The following is a 20,349-nucleotide window of genomic DNA, read 5'->3' on the forward strand; positions in this document are numbered from 1 at the left end:
GAAAACCTAGTTCTAGAAAGTTCCAGGGTCTGGTAATGGTGGGTTCAAGCAGATTAGGGCTATTTTTTAATTTTATTCTTATTAAATTTTGGAAAGAAGAAAGAATACGGAGAAAAGTAAACACAGAATATCATAAACAGAACCATATGTACCTTCCCATACACAGAGATCCACTAATGACAGACAACTTGTGAGTGCTGCCGCCTACTACTGTAAAATGAGGAGCAACAACTGAGGTCTTTTTCCGTTATAGCCCCAGGATTGAGGAACCACCCGCAACAAGAAACCCACCAAATCAAGGAACTTGGTCTGACTAAAAAGGCCTTTAAAAAAATAATAATTGGTTTTTCCATGTATACTTCTAACAATATATCTTTAACAATTTTTCATATTTCCACGCTACTCCCCGGGACTTCCCTCATACTCCTCTTTTGTTTTATTTCCATATTGTTCACCATGCGTATTGTTTCCCCAAAATTTTCCCAATACATATAGTCTTATTTTTTGTTGTATAGAGTTGTGATTGTTTACTCAAACCCTGCCAATGAGTCCATTTCTTTATGTTGCCTCTTCATATATGTTGTAAATGGTTCCCATTCTCCTTTGAAGTCTTTGTTGTCCTTTTCATGTAATTTTTCTGTTAGTTTTGCCAGTTCTGCATATTCCATAAGTTTCCCTTGCCATTGTTCTTTCGTTGGTATTTCTTCTGTCTTCCAAGTTTGTGCTAATATAATTCTTGCTGCTGTTGTTGCATACATAAATAATTTCCAATTTTCTTTTTTTACATCTTGGTCTAAAATTCCTAGGCGGAATGCTTCTGGTTTCTTAACAAAAGTCTTTTTAAACATTTTTTTCAATTAATTATATATCATTTCCCAATAATTTCTAATGTTTTTGCATTCCCACCACATATGATAGAATGTACCATCGTTTTCTTTACATTTCCAACAAGTTTTTGATCCTTTTTTATACATTTTGACCACTTTCTCTGGTGTTATATACCATCTATACATCATTTTCATATAATTCTTTCAGTAAGATACAATATGTAAATTTTAGATTCACCTTCCACATCTTTTCCCAATTGTATATTATGACCTAAATCCTGAGCCCACTTTATTTGTGCTGACTTTACCATTTCATCTAATGTTTCCCCATAAAGTAGAAGAGTGTACTTTTTAAAAGTAATTTCGTGTCACTCTTTACTATCTCTTTTTGAAAGTTTGAAGCTGTATAACTGAAACCTTTCTTAATGTCTTCCTTAAACTGTTCATTTAATTGTCTATGATATAACCAGCTTTGTAAAAAGGTCTTCAATTCCTCATATCCTTTCAGCCTTAATCCTCTTCCCGCCTCTATTAATAATTCTATATACATCGGCCAATTTCCTCCCTTACTAAGCGGTTTTAATAATAATGCTTCCACCGGCGAGAGCCAACATGGAGTTCTTGGTTCTAGAAAGTCTTTATATTTATTCCAAACTTTTATAAGTGCTTTTCTTATTATATGATTATGAAAACCTTTATGTTTTTTTATCTTTCCCGTACCATAAATATGAATGCCAACCAAATCTATTATCATGTCCTTCCAAATCCAGTATTTCATCTCTTTCTAATTTAATCCAATCCCGAATCCACGTGATGCAAGCTGCTTCGTAGTATAATTTCAAGTCTGGAAGGGAAAAGCCTTCTCTATCTTTTGAATCTGTAAGTATTTTATATTTTATTCTAGGCTTTTTCCCATTCTAGACAAGCTTAGAAATATCTTTTTTGCCAGTTTCTGAAGCAGAAAAGATTGCTTATTATCGGTATTGACTGGAATAAAAATAACATCTTTGACTAAAAAGGCCTTGAAAACCTTGTTCAGGTGTTTTTACTGACATTATCATGCGATATATCATTCTCAGCTTTGGGAATATTTCATTGCTCTGAGAACATGTTATTATTTATTAAATTATGCAAAATAAATAAGGAAATAATAAAACAGAATGACAGTTTCACCAGCCGATATTACATAAAAGTAAATGTAAATAACTGCAAGTGCTTTCCTACATAATTTTTTTCTTCCTATCCCACCCCCCACCAACTAAATAATAAATGTGGCCACAATTAAGAGATATAATTGCAGATGTGGCTTGGTTTTCCTCAGATTTTTGCAAGATATGCTGCTTACATTGTAGAAGACAGCCATGCCATATGTCAAAGCCTGCAAGCATATGCACAGCAGGTTATCTGGATCATGGCCTAAAACTGAGATCTTAGAGTGCTACTTTACCTGTACATCACACTGGCAGCTGAATCTGTACATTACAGACTGGCAGCTGAATCTTACTTCAACCATAGTGATGGAATGACATCCTTCCTCCACCATACCTGAGGGCAGCAGGCAAGTGTTGTGGGTTCTGCTGCAGCAGCCTGGCATCTGCCACCTGAATCAGCTGCCTCCCTTTAACTAACAGTAGGGCAGGCCCTAGACTGAGCTGAAAACAGCAGAGACCTCAGAGTAAATTAAAGCGGCTCTCAGGACAAAGGTTTGTTACAAATCCTTAGCTTATGGGTGACTTAATTCAAAATATTTCTCTTTCCAGCCGTCCAGAGTCACATTTCAAACACATGAGAGCAAATGTTAACCATGTTCTCCATTATAAAATCCTTAGCCATTTGCTATGTGTCCATGAACAATAAGAAACTGCAGTGCAAAGGAGAAGTCTTAACCACAAAAATACTAAACAAATTTGTTATACGAGCTGTCAAAATGAATTCAGGATGGATCTTAATCCAGGCTTAATAAATATTATTTTATGGATAAAGAAAATATTTTGATTGTTTCAATAGGAAGGATTCCCCGCCTCCCTTTTGAACAAAAAGCATTCTTACTTTCCTAATGGTACATTTGTTTGCCATTTCCTCCCTTCACTGTTTTGATTTTAACTCTTGCCCACACACTTTCCCCATCTAAACTCCTTTTGAATATAATTTTAAGACTATACGTGTGTGGGATGTGGATGTGTGTGTGTGTGCAAACCTTATATTTATGATCACTCTTCCTGCTTTAAAACAGGGAGTCCTGCGGGTGGGAAAACGAGGCAAAATGTGTCGGCAAGAGTTTCCTGCTTACTGGAGGTCCCCCCAATTTTGCAGAAAAAATGTGAGGCTTCTTGGGATGGACATAGGATCTTGAGCCCAACCCCTCTCCCAAACCTTTCAAAAGTTCTGCCTTATGTACATGTTGGTGCGTATGGGCATGCTAGCCAACATTTGGATGTGGATATAGATCTGAGTTCTTTCCACATTCAACCACTACAGTGCAAGGCCTACGCTGGATAGACACAGAAGTGCCTTACCATCTGTCACTCAATGCACACCCACATACACTGACTACTGCCACCAGAAGTGGATTATTATTATTTTTACACTGCATCAACAGTGTCTGATGCCTTTGTTGCACGTGAGCTTAATGTGCAGTGGTACCTCAGGTTACAGACGCTTCAGGTTACAGACTCTACTAACCCAGAAATAGTACCTCAGGTTGAGAACTTTACCTCAGGATGAGAACAGAAATCGCACGGCGGCAGTGGGAGGCCCCATTAGCTAAAGCGGTGCTTCAGGTTAAGAACAGTTTCGGGTTAAGAACGGACCTCCGGAACGAATTAAGTTCTTAACCCAAGGTACCACTGTAATACCCTTACATGTTTCAACCTAATTTGATTAACAGGACGTCTGTTTTCACTAGCACTCAGAAAGTTTCTATTCAAGACTGTGCACTGCACTGTTTGATCTGGGCTGCTGCATTCATTTACTCACTGTCATACCGTATTTTTCGCCCTATAGGAAGCACCGGCCCATAGGACGCACCTAATTTTTTGGGGGGGGGGAAATAAAGGAAAAAAATTTATCCCCCCCCCAGGCGCGGGGCTGGGGAAGCTCAGGCGTTGGCAGCTTTGCCATCGCTCTGGGAGCTTGCGGGGCTGGAGGAGGGGAAAGCGGAGCTTCCCCCTCCCCCAGCCCCCAGAATGGGACCCAGAGCCATGTGGAAGCTGTGTGCAGCTTTGGCATCGCTCTGGGAGCTTGCGGGGCTGGAGGAGGGGAAAGACCTCCGCCAGCCTTCTCCCGCTGTCCCCCGAGTTTGCGGGGCTGGCTACGGGGAGGAGCAGGCTTCTCCCCCCGCCAGCCTTCTAGCCAAGTCGGGGGACAGTGCGAAAGGCGCGCTGCGCCTCTCCCGCTGTCCCCCGAGTTTGCGGGGCTGGCGACGGGGCTCTCCTGAAGCCTGGAGAGCAAGAGGGGTCGGTGCGCACCAACCCCTCTCGCTCTCCAGGCTTCAGCGAAAGCCTGCATTCGCCCCATAGGACGCACACACATTTCCCCTTCATTTTTGGAGGGGAAAAAGTGTGTCTTATAGGGCGAAAAATACGGTCATTTGCTTTGGGAGGGGCTCTTGACAGGCTCTTTCCCCAAAGGGTGCTAGCTGGGGGCAGAGGCTCCAAATGTCACCCCTACTGGACTATGAAAATTTATGTTCTCAGGTGCAGTGTCCAACAGACGATTGACACTGTCAGCTCTAATAGCTCCAATCACCTGTTTAGGGCAGGTTGGGCAGATTTGAGACAGCCTATTACCCCTCATAGCAGGATTCACTAATTTATGGTCCTGCAGATGTTGAACTACAATTCCCATCATCCTTTGCCACTAGCCGTGCTATCTGGGTCTGATGGGAGTTGTAGTTCAACAGGAGGGCTATAAGACTAGTATCCCCTTCCTCATGGGAAATCAGAGGTGCCAAAGCTAACAGGACAGGTTATCTGCCCTGTGCAGATATGTCATATGGTACAGCAATGTACATTCAGCTACCTGGGCACCTCTGGATTGGCGCCATTATTACATTTTTGTACTATATCTCAAATATTAATTGCTGAGACTTATTACCTTGGAACCTCAGCCAATAGTTTAGTCAGCTTAGATAACTATAACTGGTCTTTTTATTATTTTATTTAAAAAAGCATATTATTGTGAGGTATAAGAAGCTGTGCTTGTGTATTTTACTGCTAAAGGCTCAACCTGATCACCCAAATCCGCCGACAGGAGGTGCTTTAGAAATAAAAAATGTTAATAATGAAATTGTGTTATTGTGATAGGTAGATTTAAGGTATACGCAGTGTCTTTATACTGCACGGAGCTAATTCATTCCTATTTTCTGAGTTCATGCGGTGAATCCATATGCTTTCCCCTTTGTTAATTTCTTAAAAGGTCACTGCCCCTCTGTGATCAATCTTCCAGGGAAAATTTCAATACTTCAACCAGTGATTGAATGCTTTTAGCTTCACTTTGCAGAATGTATGGGATATTAATCATCATTAAATTAATGTTGTTCTCATACAAAGATTCTTTTTTGGGGGAAGTAGGTTGCCAGTCATCCTGCTGTGGGGTCAGTGGGTGGGAGGCTGTTGATTTTAGACCCAGAGTAAGGGACAGTTGGAGCCAGGCTTTTAGTGATGGATCCCTTGGCTTTTGGAGACGCTAGCACATTTCAAAGCAGTAACTGTTCTCCATCTCGTGCCAGATAACGCAGTGTGATGCTCCACTGTTTACCGAGGACTCCCACAGAGGCATCTCACATAAGGTAAAGCCATTGCCTAGAATTCAGACCAAGCTAAAAGGGAAATTGTGCTACAAAAAGGCAAGCCAAGAAATGCTTATCACGGACAGTGTTGGAAGAAGAGACAAAAATTGCTGCAGCAAGTTCTTTGTTATACTAATGTCAGGTTTCTTTGCGGGTGTGAAATAGACATGGGCGGGGGGGGGGAGGATTCATAGTGACGTTCGGATGTGTCAATTTCACTTTCCTCTCGGTTCCTCATTTTTCCAGTCTTAAATTCAGTTTTCCACATTTTCACGGTAATTTGTGGTATGTTTTTAAAACTCTCCTTAAAATTCATCAGCATATTTTTTCCTAATATGCCTATTTTTGTAACCTTAAAGCCTACATTTTTGTGAGCAACTGCCCCAATATAATGGGGTTATTTTCACCATTATTTGCATGTTGCAATCTGCTTTGAGGGTTCCCCCCTTACAACCAAGTGGTGTATCTCTCTCTCTCTCTCTCGCTCTCTCTCTCTTATGAAATAAATAAATAAAATACAACTTTATGCCAGGAACTTTATGGAAACAGGATCAAATCCCCCTCCCCCACCAAATCCCTGGGGAGGAAGTAGTCCCAATGAAGAACACTGCCCTGTGCTCAGGTTCTAATAAGATATTTTAGGAGTGCTTAAACTGCTTTGGAATCTCCATACCTCCTTGCCACACCCCTGCATTCCAGCTGTTTGGGGATTAATGATGACTCAGTCTGCCTCTTGGACATTACCCTAAGCCAATGGAGTGTGTTTCATTCCTTTTGGATGTTTCATGTTAGCAAAGGAGCCCATGCCGCTGCCCTCCGCACTTGGAGCTGGGGCAATGTTGATATGGGAAGTAGCCTTGGTGTACATTTGTCTCACAAAACCAAGACTTTTTGATGCTAACAGAGTGATGCAGGAAGGATGTACTATTGCAATTCTATGTGCAATGCTAACATTTTGGCCTAGACTGTGTGGGAGAGAGACCCTTCATATTCTCAGTGGCATTCTGGGTTATTTTTTATTACAATGGTACCTTGGTTCTAAAACTTAGTCCGTTCCGGAAGTCCATTCCAAAACCAAAGCATTCCAAAACCAAGGCACGCTTTCCCATAGAAAGTAATGCAAAATGGATTAATCTATTCCAGACTTTTAAAAACAACCCCTAAAACAGCAATTTAACAGGAATTTTACTATCTAATGAGACCACTGATCCATAAATGAAAGCAATAAACAATGTACTGCAATCACACAATCAATCAATCAGTAGCTGAACTGGTTCACACACAGTCACAAAAACAAAACAAAAAGAGCCGCAAAAACAAAAACGCAAAATAAATAGCAAAAACCAACAGACCTCAGTGTAACACTCCAATTGGAAGCGTAATACTTAAGAAGAAGAAGAAGAAGAGTTTGGATTTGATATCCCACCTTTCACTCCCCTTCAGGAGTCTCAAAGCGGCTAACATTCTCCTTTCCCTTCCTCCCCCACAACAAACACTCTGTGAGGTGAGTGGGGCTGAGAGACGTCAAAGAAGTGTGACTGGCCCAAGGTCACCCAGCAGCTGCATGTGGAGGAGCGGAGACACAAATCCAGTTCCCCAGATTACGAGACTACCGCTCTTAACCACTACGCCACACTGGCTCTCTCTTAAAACAGAGCACGTTCGGCTTCTGAAAACAGTTGGCAAACCAGAACACTTACTTCCAGGTTTGCGGTGTTTGGGTTCCAAGTTGTTTGAGGACCAAGGCCTTTGAGAACCAAGGTTCCACTGTACTCCACTTTTATTGCATAGGTGTCTCAACTTTACTCCAAGATGATCAATGAAGCATACACTGTTCTCTACCCATGATATCCTAACCACAACCCTGCAAGGTAAGTTAAGCCAAGAGACTGACTGCCCAGGGTCAATGAGTGCCAATGGTGAATGGGGATTTGAACCTGGAATTCAACACTCTAACCACAATACCTGGGCGCACCCACACCCACACCTGGGAACCAAAAGCTAAACCCTGCCTATAGTAAGAGTATGTGTTGAGATTCAAAACGTTAGCTTGCATCGGAGATCTGAATGCTTGAAAACCATTGTGACATTTATTCGTCACAATTTAGAAACACATGGAGAACATCTGAACAAGGCCAAGTATCCAGAGACATATCACTCAGGGCATTTTGGGGGGTGGAAGAAATTCACAACCAGAGAGCACAGGTACACACAGTCTCATTTCGGAGCCACACTGGGAACATGGGGCTGCTCTAGAAATACAATAATCAAGAAAGGGTTCGTGTTCAGCTAGGCTAGACTGGAAAGGTTCATGTTTTAACTATAAACTCAGCACACATCTGGAAAGAGGAAGATTTGAATTCTGGAGACAATACAATATAGGCGGTGACCATTCTGTGCAAGGCGTTCAGTTCCTTGTCCCCGCATGTGTTGGCAGAGCATGCTTAAGCCCGCCCTGTTCTACTCTCTTCCAGGTCCAAGTGGAAAATGGTTGTCACCTGTATACAAGAGATTTATGCACAAACACAAAATATTTTCTAGCCAAAGTTTAGCACTTCAGTCTTCTTTGTAAAAAATTACACAGCAATCCTATACATGTCTACTCGGAAGTAAGGCTTGTTGAATTCAACGGGGTTCATTCCTCGGTAAGTGTGTATACAATAGCCTCGCAAGCCTTAATTATAGCCACAACTCTTCCATTGAAATCAACAGGACTTTAAAATGCTAAACATTTCTTTTGCTGTTAAACAGCTTTACAAACAGAGAGCGATTTAATAAGGGGTCATGCTAAAATGTGTCTGAATCAACAATTCATAGAATACAGATCTCACCTGGTTTGACAGGACCGTACTATATAAATGATAATATAAAACAAGAGGACATATTAGTGCTTTCTATCAATGAAGCCTGTTCCAGCTTCTTAAACCAAACAAATGCTGTCATGTGCTTTTGGGTATCCATAATATAAGCCATCTGTGAAACCCTGGTGTGTGTGTTTTTTTGCAAAGGCATCTTTTCCAGGACGCTCTGATGATTTTGTCACTGCTTGGGGTTTTGGCAGGTCATCAACATCCCTCTAATTCCCCTTCATGAAATATAGCTTGTGAGCAGGATCTTCTGAAGGAACAGGGGAAAGATTTGAAAGTACGCCATGCCTGCTTTCACAAATGCAAAGTTTTGCCTTTAATCAAAGTGTGTTTTACTGTGCTGGAAAATGGTATCCAAAAACACTGTTTTCAATGCCTGCCAAAAACTTTATTGTTTAGGCAAGACTACTTAGAAATGTAATTTTATTTATGTATATTTGCTTTTGTTGCTTTTAAAATTGTTGATTTTATCTGTATTTTGACCATTTTATTGTCTGCTGTTTTCAAGGTCTGTTTTTATCATCATTTCATTTTAATGACTATTTTATACTATTATGTAAACTACTGAAAGGCAGTTTTTGATTAAGCAGTATATACATCTTTCTGAGTAAATAAATAAATAAAATACATGGACAGGCTAGGTAGTCTGACCAATTTCGAAAGACAAGTCCGCTTAACTTATTGGGTGGGCGGCATTGCGGCCAGGCCTCGGGGTCCGTGGTGATCCAGCCTGGGGCCTGAAGTGGGCGCCCTTCTAGCTGGGGCTTGGCCATGCCAATGGTGCAGGGCAGGGTCCCGCCCAGGAGGGCAGGCCCCACTGACCAATCAGCACTGGGGGGCGTGTCCACAGTAGATTTAAACCGGGAGACCGCCCTCTCACTAAAAAGCTGATCAAGTACAGGTGGTTTGTTGCCATAGGCGCTAATGGCTGGATATCCTTATGGAAGGGGGCAAGTCTTTTCCCACTCTCTACCTTGGCTGGAGGTAACATCATCAAGGTGTGTGAAATGGGGGGAGGAGGAACAACCAAAAGAACCTGGCAGTCTTGGGACTGGAACTGAAAAGAGATATAGAGCCTTCCTTCAGTGTTGATGGATGGAGGTGATGGTAGAATGGCACATAGTCACTTCTGTGAGTGGAGAGCACCACCACTGGTTAGGGGAAGCTTCTCCCTGCTGATCTGAAGCTACTTCACCAGTGGAAGCTAGCACAAAGGACTGAAACGAGTTGTTTCAGCATGGGAGGCCAGTGGCTTTGGTTAAACTAGGTCCAAAGGCCTGTGCTTTCCAAAAGGGGCCCAATCCTTGGATTTTTGGAGCTGGTTTAGCAAAATATAAAACTCTCTCACACACATATTCATTTTCTGTCCTGGTGGGTGTGGAACAGCAAGGCTTGGGATGCCACAGTGGACCCACACGATCCCACACCTCCCCTGCCCCGCAAAACTGCAGTGTAAGCCACTCAAGAGGCTACCATAACAAATCAGGAAGCTCCTGATGCCAAATCACACCTATTGGTCCATGTAACCTAGTACTGTCCACTCTGTCTGGCAGTTGCTCCCAGTGGTCTCAGACAAAGGTCCCTTTCACATCACCTGCTATACAATCTTTATAACTGGAGATTGAACCTATGCCCTTTAAAAATGTGCTGGGGGGTATTAATGGGTTGTTCTTGTTTTCATTTTGATAATGTACTGTATTTTTCACTCTATAACACGCACCCGACCATAACACGCACATAGTTTTTAGAGGAGGAAAATCCGTAGGCATGCCACCCGTAGGCATTCCCTCCATAACACGCACAGACATTTCCCCTTACTTTCTAGGAGGAAAAAAGTGAGTGTTATGGTGCAAAAAATATGGTACTTTGTGGTTTTATATTCTGATTTTATTGTGTCTCTCTCTCACACACACACACATACACACACACACAAACACATTTTACATCTGCATGACATATGAAGAGGATGGATGCAAGCGATACCTCTAAGTCTAATTCTTTCTTCCAGTTACCATGAAAACAAGGATTAAGAACACCCATATACGAGAGAGAGAGAGAGAGAGAGAGAGAGAGAGAGAGAGACTGTTAATAGAAGATACTTCATGCTTAGTCTGGAAGGTGAAATAATTATTTGAGCCAGGTCAGATGGAATACTTTTTTTTTAACACCCTTCAACATGCTATAAGAAAATATGCATTACAAGTCATGGTTTTATAACTCATAAAACAACATAGCTGAATTTCCACTTCCCTGCCCCCACTGTTTAAACCAGCAAGTGCCTAAACTTTTCCAGCCAAGGAAAGCATTTTCTTAATGCTTCAGCTAATAAGTGAATATGAAGTTTCATTCTCAGAGGAATTAAGAGACGCATATGATAAACAGCTAAAATGCAAAGTGGGGGGGGGGGTTGTATGAACATCCGATTGCTGCTGGACAAAAGCTTTGTGTGTGGCTTAAGGATTGTCCACTACAGCCTTCACACAACTCTGTGTGTCCATTCCCAGTATTTCAACTGCAGCCATTTTTTGTTTTGTTTTTGCTATTAGTCATCATTTATGGGCTGGGTGGAGGTGAAGATACAGCTTAAGACTTATGCAATGCTTTATTAGAAAACAGAAATAGAAGGCTGCCTGCTTGCTAAAGTTTGATGGAATGGAAAAACAGGCTCAGAAAAAGTAAAGGGATGCAAGGATGCCACCTGGTACTCGAGTAAATTTGAAAGAACGGAAAAACCGGGGGGGGGGGAGTGATGATGTCCCTTACATCCCTCCCAAGACTGTTCACTATCCCTTTTTCAAATAACAGCAATAGAATACAATGATATAATGAATTATGCACTTGAAATTAAGGAGGAGGAGGTGGGAGAGTTAGTGTCCATTGTTCATATAAAGGACACAGAATGTTTGCCACTTAATTACAAGTTCCATCACTGTCAGTGAAACGAAAGGGAAAGCTATATGACTTTCAACATTGTCCTTCATTACTAGGGTATGGTCCTAGGATCCTTATCCAGTTGATGAGCATCAGTATGACCTTTTAGCACATAGGAGACATTCCTGCATTACTGTGAAGGACTTGGCATGTGAACTTCAGAGAATCGATTCCAGCTATATGAGCAGATATTTATACTAAGCATTGGTAGATGGATGGGCAAAGAAGAAGGAGGCGAGTATTAAGGAAGTTGGATTGGAAAAGAATGAAAAGAGGACATCTAAAATAAAGGTCCGGGAGAATCAGTGGCTGCTGCACACACAGAGAGAGACTTTTTGGTAAAAACACAATATTGCCCATATTGCCATCGTAGTGATGCGTCAGACGTGCTCTCAAGAATCTGGAATTCTGGCAGCCTCAGAAAACAGGCCACTGGAGCACTGTATATATCAACATATCTTTACTTAGGAAAAGAAAACAGCAAAGGAGAAATGAAAATCAGGGGAGGAAAGCAACTCCAGCCAACATTGGCCACTAAATACAGATTTTCAGTTAACTTCAGTGTGTTTAATTCTAAGATAGGCATTTCTGATTCCATCCACCCAGTTGAAAAGGGAAAGACCACACCAGAATAAGCAACAAAGGGTGGTCAGATCCATAATTTAATGACAGCGTATGGAAGCCACTACAGAAAACTTGGGGGTAGGAGGCATAGGGGAGAGAAACATTCTATAGTGTGGTTAAGGGGCTGATTTCTAGAAGCAAGCCACAGTATTTTCCAAGCCTGGGCAGCTTTTATTGAAATTAAAATAGAAAACCTAAGGCCATATCCCACACAGAAATTGACAGGTTAGCAATGACATGGAGCCTACCATGGTGAGTATGACTAGATGGTGATGCTTTAGAAAGAAAAGAGAAACGTCTGCAGAACCCAACATCACACTGCCATGTAGGAGCCATCTACCAAGCATGGCTGTCAGTCTGCAGTTCCAGGCTGCCCAGGGCCACTTCTGCATTTCACAGATTCATAGAGCTGGGTCCCATCTAGTCTCGTCCTTGCCCAAAAGCAAGACTTTCCACCTGTCACTGTAGTCTAGCCAATTGTGGCTGTCCTCATGACAGCAATCAAAGATCCTGGTTTGGTCCTGATGTAACATTTTTTTCTTCCACAAAGGATGGCCCATGGAAGCTGTTACATAAGAATGTGGGAACCAGGGCTCTTTCAGGTGACGTGTTGATTAAGCATTCGATCTGATTTATTCTTTGCACATAATTAGTATGGAGATTGTACGGTGTCACTGTTTACCAAGCATTCATTCATATCACAAACATTTTCTGGGTGGTTTTTTGTGTTGTTGTTTTTTTGAAGTGGGTTTGATGCCAAAGAATGCCAAATCCAATTTGATTGTGCAACCTAAATTTGCCAGTTTATGACTGAATCATACCCGCAAAACAGTGACAGCCTGGAAATGGCCCCAGTCAGTTTTGCAGCATAGATCTGGAAACAAGAGGTAACTGGTCCAGAATGCCGCAGCCATGCTTTTTAACTGAGCCACATGATAGAGATGAGGACTGCTGGTCTTTAAAGTTCTGCAGTAGTTACCACATAGTTCCAAGGCTCAGTTCGAAGTGCTGCCTTTGACCTTTAACATCCTAAAGCAGCCTTCCCCAACCTCATTCCAGATGTTGTCAAACTACAACTCACTATCAACCTCACTGGAAAATTGGATATATTAGGCAAACCTGCATATAAATTTGTAAATTAAGAGAAATGCCCACTAAAATGCTGGTGATTTCTTGTGAGGTATCTACACACAGAGAGAGATTCAGAAATGTGTCAAACTGAAGCTTGGGAAAATGAGAGAAAATGAAATTGACAGGTTCATCCATCCTTATCTGGGAATAAGCCCAAATGCCTCAGTGTGGTTTACTTCTGAGTAAACTTGTCCAGGACTACGGTGCACTTTCAATTCTTGGAAAGAAGCAATTAAAACCATGCTTTTGTTTGTGTTTCTTCAAGCTCGATGAAATGCATTTATCTAGACCCCACCAATGGCTATTGTTTTTGAAAACTGGAAACCGTTGATAAATAAAACTGTGAACACTGGAAGTCTGGGGTACTGGTTAGAGAACATTTCCTTTGCAGATTTTAATATATATTATATATGGAATGAGACTAAATAATAACATAGTTGGTTTCCACTAAGTAATCAAAGAATGACATCATTATAATCTTGAGCGTGGCCTACTTGCCTTCCAGACTCTGAGGTAAGTCAGCTTTTATTTAGAAGGCCAAGAGTAAGCTCTCCAGCCAAGGGTGACTTCTTTTGATCACATGAGCTATGATTAACCAGTCAGGAAAAAGAAATACTATCTGGGCCCTATTCTGCTCCGCTATTCTCCCCACACTCTACCCCATAAGTACGGTAGCTCAAGCATGGTTCCAGCTAGCAACTCTAACAATGCACTGGGGAAGAGCACTTAAAATATCTGTGGGGGTTTTTAAAGAAATAGTGTCATGGCATTTCCTGCAGTCGTACGCCTTTAGCACATTCTTAAATCCAGATTCAGGTTGTTTGTGGTTTCAAACTGGATGTAATTTTAGTGGATCTCAATCAGAAACATAACAAAAATGCTGACTCTCATGGCAGATGTGAAAGTCCTCACATGATTCCCCATTCACTGAATCCTTCCTTATTTTTAGCCTCAGCACGCTTAACTAGATTAAACAAAACTTTGATTTTAAATATACATGTTGGTATTGACCTTGAAAGCCCCAAATAGTTTGGCATTAGAGGTTATTTGAAGGATGGCAAAAACAAGAGACAACAACTGTTTTTTCTCAAAAAGTGCCAAGTTTTATTGGTGCCCAATTTCTTTTGGAAATAATTCCTCTCCTCTTCAAGAGCTGATCTTGATATTGACTTCTTCACTCAGGAGCTTATTGAGTCAAAATCTGAAAGACTAGCCACACACATATAAACCTGCCCAGGGCTTAAAGTTGGCATCAAAGGCCTTTCTTCTCAGATGTATCAGAGTAGTCTTCTTCTTTGGCGATCACTTGTAACCAAGTAAGATTGTCTTCCATGAACACAGTCTTAACAGTGAGTCCGTAAGTGACTGTGGAGGCCAATTCTGGATCCACACGTCCTTCCACAGTGGGGATATTGGCTTCCGGGCAGGAGTTGATCATGATGAAGGTTTGCCAAATGTCTTCTTCTTTCTTCTTCTTTGGCAATCACTCATAGCTGAGTAAGATTGTCTTCCATAAACACGGTTTTAACAATGAGTCCGTAAGTGACTGTGGAGGTTAATTGTGGACCCACACGTCCTTCCACAGTGGGGACATTGGTTTCTGGGCAGGAATTGATCACGGTGTGGATTTGCCAAGCGTGCCTTCCTCTTAGCACGTTTCTCCCTTGCGTCCTGAGTTCGAGTGTCTTCAAAGCCCATGACAATGTACCTTCCTCTTAGCATGTTTCTCCCTTTTGTCCTGAGTTCGAGTGTCTTCAAAGTCCATGACACCTTTGGTAAAGGCTGTTCTCCAACTGTAGTGTTTATACTACATTTTTTTGGATTTCCTTGAGAGAGTCTTTAAACCTCTTTTGTTGCATTAGGCTTCCCATTTTGAAGTTTGGAATAGAGTAGTTGCTTTGGAAGATGATAATCAGGCATCCGCACAACATGACCAGTCCAATGAAGTTGATGTTGAAGAATAATTGCTTTGATACTGGTGATCTTTGCTTCTTCCAGTACAGTGGCATTGGTTCGCCTATCTTCCCAAGTGATGTGTAAAAATTTTCGGAGACACCGTTGATGGAATCTTTAAAGGAGTTGGAGATGGTGTTTATAAGTGGTCCATGTTTCACAAGCATACAGTAGATAACAATGGCTCTCAAAGTGAACCATTCACAGTGCGACCAGCCTGTTAAAACAGGGTTGTGTTATCGCCCCAACTCTAATTATTATTTTCATTGCCATGATCCTACACTTTGTCAAAGGGAAACTCCCCACCGGAGTAGAAATCATATATCAAACAGATGGAAAGCTCTTCTGAGTAGGCTGAAAGCAAAGAGTAAGGTTACCATAATTTCCATCATAGAGTATGTTGATGACAACGTAGTGTGTGCACACTCAGAGGATGACCTCCAAACCATCCTAAATATCTTCACAGAAGCTTACAAAAAGCTTGGCCTATCGCTCAATATCCAACATCCAAAAAACCAAAGCACTGCACCAACAAGCATAAAACAACCCCTCTGCAGCACCACAAATCTAACTCAACGGTGTAACATTGGAAAGTGTCGATCACTTCTCCTACACAGACAGTTATCTTTCCACAAGGGACGACACTAATGCCGAAATCCAGCATCGCCTGAGCTCGGCAAGTGCAACTTGCTCCTGATTGAAGTGCAGAGTGTTTGAGGACCAGGACATTCGCAGGGAAGCCAAAATGCTTGTTTACAAAGCTATTGCACTACCAAAGCTATCAGAGTAGTAAGCACTAGAGAGATATAGCCTTTTCAGCAGTGGCCCCATATTTGTGGAACTCCTTCTCACATCCTTATCAACTTTTAAACAAGCCTTGAAAACCTTATTGTTTCAATACCCATCGGGTATTTTAACTGGTAAAACTATTGCTGGTTTTTGCTTTTTAGTATCTGACTTGTGCTAGCCTATACTATATACTGTTTTTAGGCTGCCGTATATCTAAGAAAATAGGAAGCTGCCTTATACAGGGTCAGACCACTGGCGCATCCAGCTCTGTATGGTCTACACTGACCAACAGTGGTTCTCCAGGGTTTCAGGCAGGATCTCTCTCAAATCTACCTGGAGATGCTGGGGATCAAACCTGGGACCTTCTTTTAGTTTTGCAATTGTAATAGCATTGTTTCAGTTGTATTTTATGTTTTTAATTGTTTGTGTGAGCTGCCTCGGGTGGCGTATAAACACTGAATGGTCCAGTCCTCTCATTCTGTTAGCACAAGGATATATGCTTGCATAACAGAAGCCCCAGTAGATGTAGAACAAAGCCATCAAGGTGGTAGCCAATGATAGTCTTATCCCCCTTGGATATGTCTAATCTTCCTCCAAAGCCATCCCAGTTGTAGCCACCACTGCTTCTTGTGGGAATGAATTCTATAGTTTAACCAAGAAGTGCTTCCTTTTGTCTAGAAGAACATAGGTTCCCCATCCTATTAGGCACTCAACTGGTTATTACAGAATCTGGAAGGCGAGCCCCAAAGAGGGATCCACCTGGTTTCAGATGTGGATTGGGCTACCTGTCCTCAGGGGCGTGTGGGAAATGACCCATGGAGACACACCCTTCATGTTGGAGACACGCCTTTTGATTTCCTGCCTCAGCTGTTCATGACAAAGTACTGAGTGACAGCGATGTGACATCTGCACCGCAACTGCTAATCAAGCAGGAATCGGTGGGAATTGTCACCTTGACCTCGTTTCTACCATGCTGTCGGCAAAGCTGCTATCCACAAGCGCTCTCTGTGCCAGTGAACGGCTGCAATATCACTGCAAACGAAGTTAAAATGGAGCGCCGGCTGCTCTGGAATATAGAGGGCAGAAGGAAATTTACGTGGGTGGGAAAGCACATGTTGCCAGCTGGAGGAGGAAGTGGTACACCACACTTACTTCATAAGTGTGAGGTTTTTATAAACGAACTCTCTTGAGGATTGTTTAAAATAGACAGAAAATGACACACAGTCTCCAACTGGGCTATGTTGTTGTTTTAAAAGATTGCATGCATTCTAAAAACATTAGCGTGCTTCCTTGTGCTCTTTCCAAAAGGCTATATTTTTAACCTGAACCTCTTCCGAATGGTGGGCAGTTGAGTCACACAGGAGTCTTCAGCACAGTACAAAACAAACCGCTTTACCTTTTTCCAGAAGGGTAGCTGTGTTAAGTCTGTTGCAGCAAAACCTGTGTTATCCACCAACACTCTTTTGCGAGCAACAACTGATGATAAAGCAGTTATCACTGTCTGTATTTTTTCTGCATTTCCATTTCCTTCTGACCTCAACGTTGACAGTCTTTACTCCGGGGCCATGAGTATATCACACAGAGATATACACATGGCTGGGAACTGCAAACACAGAGGTCGGAGGGAAATTAAATGCAGAAAAGTACAGGCAATGATCATGACATAATTAACATTATTAACTCAAGATAAAACTTCATGCATCTGATGAAGTGGATGCTAATCCATGAAAGCTTATGTCAGCCTCCTCCAACCTGATGCCCTCTCACACTTGCTGAGAACACAGGAAGCTGTCTTATGATGAGTCAGAACATTTGTCCATCTACCTGGAGATGCAAGGATTCTGCTCTGCCACAGAGCTATGGACCCTTCCTCCAAACATAGGAAGTTGCTGTATACTCAGACTATCAGTCCATTGAGTTACCGTATTTTTCGCTCTATAGGACGCACTTTTTCCTCTCTAAAAATGAAGGGGAAATGTGTGTGCATCCTATGGAGCGAATGCAGGCTCCTTGGCTTCAGTGATAGCAATGGGAAACCTCCGAAGCGCAGAGGGAGAGAGCTCTGGAGGCTTTGCGTTGCTTTTGCTGAAGCCTGGAGAGCGAGAGGGGTCGGTGTGCACTTCGGAGCGCAGCAGGAGTTCCCCCCATGCTCCGAAGGCTTGCGGATAGCAGCCTGAAGCCTGAAGCCCGGGGAGCGCAGCGCCAACTCCCACTGCGCTCCCCGGGCTTCAGGCAGCTATCCGCAAGCCTTCGGAGCGTGCCCCCAGCCCCGCAAGCTCCGGGAGCGGTGGCAAGGCTGCGCGCAACCTTGCTGCCGCTCCCGAACCTGTTCTGGGGGCTGGGGTCGGGGGAAGCTTGGGCTTTTTTCTTTATTTCCCCCCCTAAAAACTAGGTGCGCCCTATAGTCCGGTGCGCCCTATGGAGCGAAAAATATGGTAAATGTTGTCTACATTGACTGGCAGTGACACTCTAGAGGTCTAGGCAGAGGGCATTCTTAACCATACCTGAAGATGTTGGAGATTGAAGCTGGGACTGTCTGCATGCAAAGCAGATGTTCTACCACCACTAATGGGTTGCAGACCACTAAGGGGCTAATGGAAGTTGCAGTCCAAAACATCTGGAGTGCAGCAGGTCGGCAAAGGTTGACTTATGCCATAATAAATTTGTTAGTCTTTGAGATTATCTTTATTATCTTACCTGACAATGAAAAACATACTCGGGGGTTGTTTTCTTAAATTTCATGTTCCAGACCAAGGCCACGCCATCAGGTTCATGAGGAGCATCTTCGTTGTTGTTGTAGGAAGCAACCATAAGCTCCGGGTACTGTGCAGATAAAGAATATGCTATTGAATTTCAGCATGCAAGGGGGAACCAAGTTTTAGGAGCTGAGAAAAAACAGAGGAGTTCGAAACAAAATAGAAGCTAGCAAGAGGACAACAAATGCCAGTGGGTCACTCAAAATGAGTAAGAGAGAGAGAAAGAGAGAGAGAGAGAGAGAGAGAGAGAGAGAGAGAGAGAGAGAGTTTAGTATTTCTGAAATGCATTCTGAGCATTTTATCTTCAGGGGAAATGCAGCTGAAAAAAACCCACTGCAGGAAAAACCCACAATCTTCTCTCATTTGTGATATCATGATAACTAATATTGGTCTATCTTACAAGATATTGTATTATACTAAGTTTTAATTTATTATCTGCATTGTTGTACACTGCTCTGGAATCTATTTTTTAAAACAAACAAAGAAAGAAAGATTTCTTGGTTTACAAAAGTATGTGCAATGTCTCTTTTTTTCAGGTTGCATTTTCTACAGACCCAAGAGTCTATTTTGATCCTTTGAGGCTTACCTAGGAGTAACAGCCACTGTACTCAAGGGGGCTTATGCTTAGATAAGTAAGTGTGTGTGTGTGTGTGTGTGACAGAGAGAGAGAAGTAATTCCACTCTCAAGATAAGAGTATAAAATAAATGTGTTTTATCATTTTTTATTTATTTAAAATGTTTGAAACTCGCCTTTTCAGACACACAACAACAACAACAAAATGGCTTACAATAAAAAGCATGGGCAAAAATATACTGAAATCATAAGATGAACAGCAGCAGAAACATCAGATATACACTGGGAAATAAAACAATACAAGCGCAAGTTTAAAAACCATAATAAAAACAATGGATGGTTTTTTTAAAAAAACAGGTAGCTGAAGATATAGTACCATTTAAAAGCCACTGGAGGCACATAAAAGGTAGGATTCCATAGGCAGGATTGTGGGGGAGAACGCCATTCATCCATCTTTATTGACTTATAAAAACATTTATCTATCACCAACTCATATAAAGTATCAGTTATAAAGACAGCATAAAACGATTGATAAAACAAACATAAAAATACTAACTAATAATTGAAATGACTGTTTCTACATGTCTCCTCAAAGGTGCATCTTGACTCCCATGGGGAGACTAGCTGGCAGGGGGACTTACGTGGGGTGGAGGTGGGTTGCAGACAGCAGGCCAGGATAAAGGCTAGGTGGTTTTTGTGTGTGTGGTTTTTTTTAAAAAAAAAGTTTGCTCCTCACATTTCAGCAGTATTGGACATCTGTTTTTAATGTTAACAGAAGCTAATGGAATTGTAATGCCTAAATTCATATCAGGATTGCCAACTTTTTTATGGCAGAGCTCTTCTGCCTTTGACAGCTGCACAACAAACATAAAGCTAGCCTTCATGACAGGAAAAGCTTTAGTTGATTAATTTGTGCTTATCACTCAAGCATTAAATAACATTTGAGCAGGAACTATTGTAGCATACAGATAGGGTTGCACGACATCCTTCAACAAGGTCAGTACCTATATTTTCCCCATGTAAACAAGCCAGACTGGCTCCAAAGATAAGGGCGCCTTTGGCAAAATGTTATGTGATGGGCCCTCTCCTATGTAGGTGGGCTTCAAAG

At 42.0% G+C, this 20,349-nt stretch overlaps 1 protein-coding gene across 6 annotated transcripts in view; it reads right to left on the reverse strand.

The window, feature by feature from the left end:
* DYNC1I1 (dynein cytoplasmic 1 intermediate chain 1) overlaps positions 1-20,349 on the reverse strand; it is a 228,944-nt gene that overhangs the window by 71,048 nt on the left and 137,547 nt on the right. For all 6 annotated transcript variants that reach the window (XM_082193927.1, XM_082193928.1, XM_082193929.1 and 3 more), the window contains one exon: positions 18,609-18,734. In XM_082193927.1, coding sequence (XP_082050053.1) covers positions 18,609-18,734 — 126 coding nt within the window. The remainder of the gene's footprint in view (positions 1-18,608; positions 18,735-20,349) is intronic.

This window comes from Podarcis vaucheri (genome assembly GCF_965113315.1).
Source record: "Podarcis vaucheri genome assembly, chromosome: 12".
Classification (NCBI taxonomy): domain Eukaryota; kingdom Metazoa; phylum Chordata; class Lepidosauria; order Squamata; family Lacertidae; genus Podarcis; species Podarcis vaucheri.